We start from the raw sequence: 11,182 nt of genomic DNA, 5'->3' as shown, positions 1-11,182 counted from the left end.
ATATGCATGTGCATTCCTGTGCACCTGTGTGACACTGTAGTCCTGTCATATGCTGTGCATTCCTGTGCTCTGGGCCTCTGCTGGGGAAAAGGAGCACAAGTCTGAAACTCAGATGCAAAGAGGCAGGAAGCCAGGATCTGCCTTCTGCAGCACCCCTTTCCCCTTCCCTCCACCTCCTCCCTCTCTACTCTCCCTCCCCTCCTCTCTGTGTCTGCGCCCCTCAGGTTGGGTGACAGAGGAGGCTCTGGATGGGGAGAGTGGGAACCACAGTCACAGCTGGCTGGCCGGCTGAGGAGCAGAAGGACAGAGCCGGGGATTGTGCTCGCTGCTTGGCAGCTAAGAGGTGGGCAGGAGTGCCGCGGTTCCCTGGCGGGTCTCACTTCAGGGCCTGCGGCTCCTGGCACAGGATGTTGTGGCCGGAAAACCTAACTACTCAGGAATGCTATGCTCCAATGTCCTCCTGCTGTACCCCACTCACCTCAGGCTGGGAACTCCCCGTACTTGTGTTAAGGCCCAGAGCATCCCTACCCTACGTGTAACCTGAAGACACACCTCCCCTTCCTTCCACACTGGACCCCTTGTACCTCTCGGAGAGTTCTGGTTTTTCTCAGAATCCAGTAACCCTTCCTGGGGCCAGTACTAATTCCTGGGGCCAGTACTAATTCCTGGGGCCAGTACTAATTCCTGGGGCCAGTACTAATTCCTGGGGCCAGTATTAAGGGTTTCAGAGTCTCCCATCTACTTCTATTCCTTCGCCTGAAACAGGCACATCCCCTCAGGCACATCCCCGTAGGGCGGAACACCGGTGGGACTCATCTGTCTCAGCCTCAACCGCAGCTGGGGTCCTCCCCCTCCCCCAGCCTCTCAGTACTCGAGTTCCATGACTTTGAGTTCCCGGAATAAAATGCCTCCTCTCCTCCTCAGAGCACACTAGCCGGCCTGGAGCTGGGAGCCACCTACAACCCCCTGCAAGTTGACAGCCACCTGTACTCACATCTGAGTAACACCTATGCCAAGCCTCAGGGACGCCTCTCCACAAGCAGGGAGAGCAGGGGCCTTAGAAAGGTACCTCTCACTACAGAGAACTCAAGAACAAGGGCAATGGGTTTTTGATCCTACTGCACGTACTGGCTTTGGGGGAGCCTAGGCAGTTTGGATGCTCACCTTACTAGACCTGGATGGAGGTGGGTGGTCCTTGGACTTCCCACAGGTCAGGGAACCCTGATGGCTCTTCAAGCTGATGAGCAAGAGGGACTTAATCGGGGGAGGGGGAGGGAAATGGGAGGCAGTGGCGGGGAGGAGGCAGAAATCCTCAATAAATAAATAAATTTAAAAAATTAAAAAAAAAAAGAAAGGTACCTCTCCCTCCTTCCCCAATCCTTCCCTTTAGGCTCCCATCCCCTTTGTGCCCTGGGTCTAAGAGAGTCCTTTATCTCCCTCCAGCCTGCAACAGCAGCAGTTGTGGGAGAGGGGGGTCGGTTGGTTTGGGCTCTGGTTTGGTTTCCTGAAACTGGGCTCACGATGTAACATTATAGCCCAGACTGATCTTGAGCTTGCCCTCAACTCGTTTCAGCCTCCTGAGGTCACCACGCCCGTGGCTTAGGTATTCTGTCTGTAACTCTTAGTCATCCACTACCTGTCTTGTTACGCTTACAGGCCACACTGGAACTACAGCCCTCTCTATGGGAAAAAAATAAAAATAAGATAAAAAGGCTGACAGGGAGGTGGAAGTAGAGCTGCCTAAGGGAAGGGAAAGGATCTAGAGCTTCAGGCTGACCGGAGCTTCAGCTCCTATCACTAATCACAACACCAGCAAGGGAAGCCTCTCTGAGGACGAGGACGGAGAGGAAACAGACCTGGACTAGTACCTCAGAATGGGGCTCCGGAGAAAAGGCTTAAAACCAGAAGCCAAGCATGGTAGCCCACACCTGTGATCCCCACACTCAGGAAGCTAAGGCAGGACGATTGTTGTACCTCTGAAGCCAAACCGACTATTTTATTAAGGGTTCCCTTTTTGAGACAAGGTTTCTCTGTAGCTTTGGAGCTGTTTCTGGAACTAGCTCTTGTAGACCAGGCTGGCCTTGAACTCACAGAGATCCTCCTGCCTCTGTCCCCTGAGTGCAGGGATTAAAGGCATGTGCCATTACCACCCGGCATTAAGATTTCCTTTTGCTCAGTGGTTTTTCCTGGTTTCTCTGTAACTGAGCATTTAGGAAAAACTTCCATTTCTGTCTTAGCTACAATTGCAGAAGGATGTTTCTGAACTCCAGAAGTAGAAGCAATGGCCAGATGAGGGCTTGAAGGGCAAGCTGGCAGAGAAGGGCACTGGGCAAGGAGATGGTACTGCAGCCTAGGGAATGCAGTCACTACCCTGGGCCTTCAGGGTGCCGCTCTAGAAATGAGATCTGGGAAGGAATTGGGACCAGAGTCGGGCAGAGACCAGTGACGAGAACGTGGGCACTGTCTGGTCTCCATACAAGACTCCCATTGTCCTTTGCAGGGTGGACAGTCCCAGACCAACAGAGTTCGAACAACGGTGGTCCCCCTGACAGTGACTCCAGCCCCAGGTAGAGCTCCCAAGACGTCAGCAGCCAACAAAACTTCCTTGGGAACCTTCCTGCCCTCTGACTCAGAGGAAGAGTATCCTTCTCAGACCTAAGCCTCCAGTGCCAGGACACAGCCACACCGCACAGGATGGCAGCCTGAGTGCGGATCTGCCTGCTCTCCATCTGAGCCTCCTCACCTCTGTCCCCAGTACTGTCATTGCCCAACTTGGGGCTGAAAGCAGCACACCCAGGCCTGTCTTTTGTCCGGCAGGGATTTTCTTCCTCATTCGGGTTATTTGATAGTGTTGACACAAATAAATGTCCAGTAAGCCTCTACCATTGTTAGGAGCATTACTAGGCCAGAATTTCTTCCTGCAGCTTTGTGTAAGAAGGTGCATGAGCTTGGGTCACCCTTGGGGAAACTGCAACTCGAGAATCATGGTGAGGTTTTCACAGCTCAAGAAAAATGAAGACATTGGAACCTGCACCCTGGTCCAGAAGAGTACCCTTCCCAAACCGCCCACAGCAGTTCCTTCAGTGTCATTCAGTTCCATTCGGTCCCTGTAGGCAAGCTTGTGTCTGTGGAGGGGACAGGGCGCTTGTGCCCAGCAGACGGGAGTAGACACTGTGAAAGAAGCCTACTCCCTGTCCCATCTCCTCTCCCCACACCTCCCTACCTTCCTGTCAGATCCCCTGAACTACAGAAACATAGCTGCCATTTGTCAAGTACCTTCCCTAGGCTTTGGATGACACTCAGTGCTCAGGCAATGCAATCTTTTGAAGCTGAGCCAAATTCTCACCCTTGGTGGGAGGACTGCAGAGGAAAGTTAAGGATCGTGGCTAGCAGACAACTGACGCAGGGCCACCGAACTAGAGACCAGCCCAGGTGAGCCCATGGCCACCCAGGCTCTGAGCCACTACCCTTTCCTTCTTCCCCAGCCCCCACCATCTTTCTGGTTCTTCTCCTGATCCCTCCACACCCTCCCAGCACATGGCCACTGTGTCTATTCACACACACAGACTTTTTCAACCCAAACTGGCTTTAATGAGATTTGTTTTATAAATTAAAAATATGTCTGGCAAAGAACAACACAAGAGTTAGGATCCACACTGGCCTCCCCAGAGTGCATCCTCTCTGACCAGGGGTCCCCTTCCACAGGCCTACTTCATGAGCCATCCATTCCTTAGCACTAGGAGCCTTCCAACAGCCTATCTCTTGGCCTTCTCTACTTCCTGTGACTTCCTGGAGCTGGTCATCCCTTGACGCCTCTGGTTCCCTAGCCTTAACATAGGCCCCTCCCACCCTCTGGTTCCTGCTGGTTATAACAGGTTTGATTTTCAGTGCCCATGAACTATCAGCATGAACTCCCCGTGAACTATCAGCAGCTGCCTCAGGTGGAGTCCTCTGACTTGACCCCTCCCCTGTCATTCCCTACTCTAGAAAGCCCACAGTCCCAAGTCCCTGAGGTCCCACTCTTCTGGACCTTGCTGTACAGTGCTGTGTCTAAGCTGTGGCCTTTGCTGCCACTGCCACCTGTGGAACCAGGTTCAGGAAGGACCAAGCCCTGCGGCTTGGGAGCAGGCACAGGCTTCGAGCTGCGAGGAGGTGGCACAGCATAGTCATCTGTAGCAGGGTTGTAAGGGAGCTCATAGCCTTCCTCCTTCGCCCGAGCCTGGCACCACCATGCATCCTTGGGCTCCTGAGGCAGATCATAAAGGCCCCGGGGAAGGGCTGGGGCCAGGCCCTCAGGTTCATCATAGATGGGGTCCTCTTTGGAGTCCGTCAGCTTGGTTTTCTGCAGCTGCTGCTGCACGTGCCCATACAAGTCCCAGTACAGAGGTTTCTTTGCCTGCAACCCCTCCCCTGCCCTAGCAGGAGTGCTGCCCAGGGGGTCCGAGTAGAGAGAGTCCTGAGAAGGTCCTGGGAGAGTTCGCAGGGAGTCTAAAGGCTCAGCATATAGGGCTGGGGGGCTGCCCAGGGGCTCCTGAGGAACAGGAAAGGAAACCACCTTCCCCTCGGCCTCCCCTTCATGGGAGTCAGTTCTGAAGACATCTTGTCCCTGTCCCACCTTCCCTTGGGCTTTCTGCTGCTGAATGGCAGCCTCAACTGCCTGAAAGATGTCATTTCCCTGTGCAGTCTGGAAGGTGAAGGTCCCAGGGCCAGAGGGGCAGCGGCGGCCCGCTTCAAAAGAGAACATTACCTGGGGGTGTGAAGAGAAACACGTTATGAGTGCCACAAGAGATGCCCACAGGCCTGACCAAGTTAGTGTACCTGCAGAGAAGAGACCACCTGGGGACGGAATTGGTGGCTTACAGCTACCCTACACCCTCTCTGACAATCATCCTCCCAGAAAGCCCCTGTACCTTGTCCCGGCCATAGCGTCGCAACAGAGTGTAGGGCCAGAAAAGGAGCGGCTCCAGGATTTGACTTTGGGCCCCCAAAGTCAGGAGGGTCAACTTCTCGGCCTCCACCCTCAGTATGTAGGAGCCTTGCAGGCCACAGCGTTCAGAAGCCTCGGTCCTCTGCGTGGTTACCCAGAACTGGGAGCCTGGAAGGAACACACAGAAAGGGGAAGGAGAGCTGGGGCAGGCTAGGGACTCGGTAGACTCCAACACTAGCTCCCCAAGAGCACATCCTTTCCCCCACTCCATTCATGCCAGGCATCTACCTTCCCAGGTGGGGCTGTACAGTGAATTTTCCAGCATCTCCAAGGCAGAAAACTTAGGCGGGTTCTCCGTCTGCGCCAAAGCCCAGCCGCCTTTCTGCGGAAAAAGGCACATCGAGAACCTTATATAGAATTCCCTTGGGTCTGGAGTAGGTCCGGTGCCGCTGTAATAGCCCCATTCTCGCAGGGTCCCTTAGGCCCAGGGCAGCTCACCGGAAAGGCGTTTCTGCATAAAGTCTGCACCCAGGCAGCGCTGGACGGGGCGTCCGCCGCCAGCAGGTGCGAGCGCTGTGCGGTGTCCAGACGGAAGGCAGTGGCGCCGGGCTCTGGGGGACTCTCCACAGACACAGGGGCCACGCTCACACACTCAGCCAGGCGGATCATCTTGCAGTCAAGACGGCGAGAGCCGCCTCGACCCCCTCCAGAGCTCGACCCCTTGTGGTCAAAGAACTCCAGCCGCGCTACGCCGTGAGGACTAGCCGGGTAGAGCACAGCCCAGGTTTTCCTCCACCTCTGGGAATAAACGAAAGACGCGGTAGTGCGCGGCAGCACGCGCCCCACGGGGAAGAAGAGACCCCCCCATGCAGGCCGATCTGAGCCTGTGGCTTCCCAGGAAGGGACACTTTCCCAAAGATAATGCCATCCCAACTCCGCACCAAGGAGAGAACAGCCTGGGGCTTTCAAGGGAACGTCGTGGGGCTCTACAATTGCCCTCGCGGCGTTCCGACCTGCTTCCGGCCCCTTCCCTCTTTCTGGATACTTTCACCCACTTCTAGTCCGAGGGGTTTCTCCATCCCCCACGCCACACACAGACACATACACACACTACCTTGGTCCCAAAGCGCTGACTCTGCAGAAAGAGCGGACCCTCCATCACAGCTCCTTCCATGGCCCGGGCGGTTTCTTCCGCGCTTCCTGGCCCGAGGGCGGGGGGTGGGGCGGGGCGGGGCTGCAGGGTGCCGGAGGCGTGCCCGCTCCTCCTTGGCCCCTGCGGCGATGATGGGGGTTGGAGGAAGAGGAGCCTTCAGGAAGAAGTCAGGGTGCCCAGATAAACTAACTGGGGCCTTTATCCTATCGTTCGCACAGTGGTGCCACTCAGGGAAGCTGTGATTGCCAACCAAAGGCCCGTGGTGCCTGGGAGGTGGGGGGCTGAGACTGATGTCATATGCTTAACGTGACATCAGAGTGAAGGCCGTGACATCACCCGCAGGCCCCCAGGGGCACCACAACGACCAAGGGGGCCCTCGGAACATTAGTTCCCCTTGCGGGACCTGTTCCCACGGCCCAGCCCTGGAGCTGAACTGGACTGTTGATACTCAGCCTAGCGGGGGATGTGAAGGAACGGCTGGGGGCTGGAAAGTTTCCCGCCTCCACAGGGGCCGATCCCGAAACCGTTTGCAAGTCCAGCACCCTGACCGCGTCTGACGGACCTCCAACCTGCGGGGGGGGGGAGGGGGGAAGAAAGCTTCATTGAGTCGGGAGAGGGGTGGGGGGTAGGGGGACGGCAGCCAGCTCCACGGGGGAGGGGAAGATCTAGAGGAGGGAACTGGCCTGGCTGGAATGGAGGGAGAAAGCGGAATGTGGGAGGGCTCTAGGGGATGTGGGAGGGACCAACGAAGAGGGGGGAGGAAGGGGGGGTCCAGTCTCCCCTGGCCGAACAATTTTTTGGGGGAAGTCCTAAAACTAATCTCCAGGACCAGCACTCTGCTCCCAGCCCCTGGAGCTCTCTCTGCCTAGGCAAAGAAGGTAGGGGAGTCACTGCAGGCCAGGAGGAAGGAGTTGGGGATGGAGAGGACGGTGGACCAGGGGGAAAGTTGATTTGGGATGGAGTCAGTCGGAAAAGCCGACCAACTGACTGTTTTCTTATTGCTAAAGGAGCGAATCGCAAGAGTGGCGAGCTGAGCAGATCTTGGGATGGAGGCTTCAGGGTGTAGTTAGGAGGCCCTAAACCAGGGCTACCAAGCCAAATGCCCCCCAAACAAAGCTGTCTTGTCTGAGTTGGGGGAAGCAGTTCTGGGGGGCCCCTTGCTGTGGAGGGCTGTTTTCAGCCTTGGATAGAGAAGGCCTGAACTAAGGAGCCAGCCCTAGCTTGTGGTTGCCCGGTGACAGAAACAGTAGTGTTAGAGGAAGATTGGACAAACCCTGCCGGGCTTGAACCCAGCTTTCCGGGAGCCCCTGACCCTGCAGGATATTTATGAGTCCATGTGCTAGGGAGGGTGGCTGAAAGTCCTCCTTCTCTGTTTAGCCTCAGCCTGTCTGTCCTGCCTGGGCATCATAGTCTTCTCATTCAGTTCTCAGATCGCTGTGGCTGTTCTCCCAGGCTCTCTGCGCCTGTACTGCTGTCTGAGCCTGCTGCTGCAGGGCTCCTCCTGTCATTTCTCCTGTGCCTGCACTGTGGCCTTTATTCCCTCTCCTCGTGGCTTGTGCCTTCTGTGTCACCGGGGTTTGTATCACGTCTATCTCAATGTGTCTGTCACCTAGTCTGTGTCCTTCTGGTTTTCCCTCCATTCCCACAGTCTCCCTCCTTCCTCTCACATCCTGTCCGTCTGGGTCACCCTCTCTGTGTGTCTCTTCCCAATCCCTCTGTTTATCTGGGCCATGCTCACACTGTAACCCCACACCCAGCCCATGAATGAGTAAATGAAGAGGAAGGGAATGATGATAATGATGCCAAACTAGGGAAGGACATTGTGGGACAGAACAACTTATAACAGTTTTGTTATTTGCAAAGGGAAAGGCGGGCCTCCCCCCACCCCGCACCCCATAACTAGGTTTCTAAGGCTGTGCCTGTTTTGTTCCCTATCTCATTTAGTCCCTTAGTGCCCTCCTCGGGCCTTGCCTGCCATGAGACCTGTCAGTGTGTGGTATTGCTACTCCTGGGGACTGCTGCTGCCCTTGCTGTGCGGCTCCACTGTGGGGTCTCCATCCCCTTCCACTGACCCAGAGAAGAAGGCGGGAAGCCAGGGGCTGAGGTTCCGACTGGCTGGCTTTCCTAGAAAGCCCTATGAGGGCCGTGTGGAAATACAACGTGCCGGTGAATGGGGCACCATCTGCGATGATGACTTCACACTGCAGGCTGCCCATGTCCTCTGCCGGGAGCTGGGCTTCACAGAAGCCACGGGTTGGACTCATAGTGCCAAATATGGCCCAGGAACAGGTGAGCGATGCTTCGGGCTAGCCCAGACATTACCTAACGTAGCTCAAGACACAGAAAGAACACCATGATGGCACAGCCATGGGGACGTGGTACACCGAGAGTGGATAGAATTAAGTAAATCCATGGATAATAAACCATCTAACAGTGATTTCTGGGCCATATGACCTGGGGCTAGCCCGGGCTTCCCATGAGCCTCCAATGCTCTATGTGCACAAAGAAGGGGGGCATTGATAAGTTCTCTTCTGCAAAGATTCTGCAGAGCCATGCACACGGATGGCCCAGTGCAGGTGACCCCTGAGTGATCCAAATGCAGCTAACTTGATGAGAATGTGAGAGCTGGTGAATGGTGTCTGCATGCCCCATGGCTAGAAGGGGTCATATACTACAGCTGGCAAAATCAGGATCCAGGCTAGAGCTAAAATGAGCAAGCTGGAACTCGGCACAAGTACCAGTGTGAGGATTGGGACACAATCCTCTGAGGCTGGACGTGCTCAGACCAGAAGGACCCACAGTGGGACTGGTCAGCAGACATACATGCAACCTGCTGTTGTGTTGATGCCCCTGTGCCCACTGGCTCTACCCCTTCTGAGACAGAGTGCCACTTGGAGATGGACCTGGAGAGGGACAGTAGAAAGTGGAACTGCTGGGTGGGTGTAGCTCCGAGGTGGTGTTTGCCCTGATCAGTCCTCTAGAGAGAAAGAGGGAGGAAACGGGAGACAGAGATGGGAGAGAGAACAGTGAAACCACTCTCAGAAGCCACGTTTCAGGAGGCATGGCTATAAAAAAAAAAAGTTTGGCCCAGAAACAAACAAGCCTCAGTTAGCAATTACGTGTTCATATTCAGGAAGGCCGGTCATGGCTGAAGGGTTTTCTGGGTGGCATCGAAGGACTGAATCAGACCTGGTTGGGGAAAGTTGTAAAGAGTCACAAGGACTTTCTGGTGATTCTGTGGCCTTGTGAGGCAGAACGGTAAGCTTTGTTCGACTAGGTGAGGCACCCTGAACACCGGCTGTGACGCATACCTTTGAGAAGGTCCCTCCCAGTTCTGAGTGGTCACCGATACTGAATATGATCTGGAAAGTAAAAATAGGGTTTCTGTGGCAGCAGGCAACGTAGGCATACAGAAAAATGCCACAGGGAAGAACGCCAGAGTGAAGTAAAAGAATCTAGGATTCCCAAGTCTCAGTGAGAAGTCAGACTCTTAGGTAAGTTATGTCATATTTGGAGCCCCCGTCTGTTTACATAAAGTCGCCATCTGTCAGCTCCAGTCTAATGATTAGTGGGTACATACTACGGCAGAGCGTTTGGCAATAACAGAGACTTAATTATAGCTACTATTGAATGAATCCTTATTGATGAGAATTCAAACATTGATTCTTGGTTGGTGTTGTTTTAATTCATCAATTTTTCAGTGTCCCAGATCACCACCAACCTTGTATCAACCTTATACCCTCTTTCCTCTTCCCCCCCAGAGTCCCCTGTCCCTTCTCATGAAAAAGGGAGGGGCCAGAATTATCCTTAAGGCCACATGAAGCCACCAGCTTCCTCTGCAGCCCCATTACTCCTTCCCCTTCTTCCTCAAGCATTTCTCTGTCTGCTCACCTCCCTTTCCACAGGCCGGATCTGGTTGGACAATCTGAGCTGCCGTGGGACTGAGGGAAGTGTGACAGAATGTGCCTCCCGGGGCTGGGGAAACAGTGACTGTACCCACGATGAGGATGCTGGGGTCATCTGCAAGGACCAGCGCCTTCCTGGCTTCTCAGACTCCAATGTCATCGAGGTCTGTAGTACACACACACACACACACACACACACACACACACCCAAAAAGCTGTGGGATAGCCGGGCGGTGGTGGCGCACGCCTTTAATCCCAGCACTCGGGAGGCAGAGGCAGGCGGATCTCTGTGAGTCCGAGACCAGCCTGGTCTACAAAAGCTAGTTCCAGGACAGGCTCCAAAACCACAGAGAAACTCTGTCTCAAAAAACAAAAACAAAAACAAAAACAAAAACAAAAACAAAAAAAGCTGTGGGATGGCCAGATGTGGTTAGAAGAGATATAAAGGGATCCCATAAACCTTTATGGGGTAATGTAAATTTCTGGGAAACTTGGAAGGTTTGGGCAAATGAGATTCTGCTGCCCTGCAAGATACAGTTCTAAAAACTGCGTATGAGTGCTTTGCAGCCATGTGTGTCTGTGCACCCGGTGTCTGCCTAGTGCAGGCAGAGGCTAGAAAAGGCCGCTGGATCCCATGGAACTGGATTGCAGGTGGTTGTGACTGCCGTGGGGTCTTGGGAACTGAACCCCAGGTCCTCTGGAAGAGCTCTAGCTCCTGAATCCAACTATTTTAAGTATTCACAGATACTAAACCTGGCACGAGCCTCTCCAGTTCATTCCTGGTCACCCGTCCCTCCCTCCAACGTTGCTGCTCTCCTCGGTATCTTTATACTTTCTCCTCGTCCTACGACACTTCCTATGAAGCTTGCCTCCTGCTTCAAGCAGACTTTATTATAGCTTCCCTTTCTAAGTGCCTTTGGGCCCTGTTATTATCTCTCGGGCATGGCACATTCTGCCCCTGTCACACACTGCCGCCTGGGGCACATCCCCCTGACAGGCAGTTGGCCTGGCTTCCTCCTTAGCCTTGTCTCGGTGGTCCCAACAGTAGACACAACCGGGGTTCCTTCAGGGTGGCACGGCATTGCTACTGGGATTTTTATTATTTTATCTATCTATCTATCTATCTATCTATCTATCTATCTATCTATCTATCTATCTATCTATCTATCTATCTATCTATCTATCTATCTATCTATC

At 54.3% G+C, this 11,182-nt stretch overlaps 3 protein-coding genes across 5 annotated transcripts in view; 2 read left to right on the top strand and 1 right to left on the bottom strand.

Moving 5' to 3' along the window:
* The window catches only part of M1ap (meiosis 1 associated protein), a 74,820-nt gene extending 72,161 nt beyond the window's left edge, over window positions 1-2,659 (top strand). The window contains exons 8-9 of the mRNA XM_005364692.3: window positions 925-1,065; window positions 2,501-2,659. Of these exons, the coding sequence (XP_005364749.1) occupies window positions 925-1,065; window positions 2,501-2,659 (300 nt within the window). The remainder of the gene's footprint in view (window positions 1-924; window positions 1,066-2,500) is intronic.
* Window positions 2,660-3,588: 929 nt separating this feature from the next.
* Dok1 (docking protein 1) lies at window positions 3,589-6,116 on the bottom strand. Its single transcript, XM_005364691.2, has 5 exons — window positions 6,042-6,116; window positions 5,426-5,725; window positions 5,216-5,309; window positions 4,911-5,095; window positions 3,589-4,747 (listed from the first exon to the last, which is right to left on the bottom strand). The coding sequence occupies exons 1-5, from the start codon at window positions 6,099-6,101 to the stop codon at window positions 3,938-3,940; spliced, it is 1,449 nt and encodes a 482-aa protein (XP_005364748.1). The 5' UTR covers window positions 6,102-6,116; the 3' UTR covers window positions 3,589-3,937.
* A 766-nt stretch (window positions 6,117-6,882) lies between these two features.
* Window positions 6,883-11,182, top strand: part of Loxl3 (lysyl oxidase like 3) — a 17,716-nt gene continuing 13,416 nt past the window's right edge. Inside the window, exons 1-3 of one of the 3 annotated variants that reach the window (XM_026788005.1) lie at window positions 6,883-6,958; window positions 8,025-8,369; window positions 9,986-10,149. In XM_026788005.1, the coding sequence (XP_026643806.1) occupies window positions 8,057-8,369; window positions 9,986-10,149 (477 nt within the window). In that variant the 5' untranslated portion in view covers window positions 6,883-6,958; window positions 8,025-8,056. Of the gene's footprint in view, window positions 6,959-7,442; window positions 7,656-7,998; window positions 8,370-9,985; window positions 10,150-11,182 lie in introns of those variants that run through there. The other 2 variants (XM_026788006.1, XM_013352856.2) reach the window with 2 other exon arrangements.

This window comes from Microtus ochrogaster (assembly GCF_000317375.1).
Source record: "Microtus ochrogaster isolate Prairie Vole_2 chromosome 14 unlocalized genomic scaffold, MicOch1.0 chr14_random_3, whole genome shotgun sequence".
NCBI classification, from domain to species: Eukaryota; Metazoa; Chordata; class Mammalia; order Rodentia; family Cricetidae; genus Microtus; species Microtus ochrogaster.
This window is presented reverse-complemented; position numbering and strand designations above follow the sequence as displayed.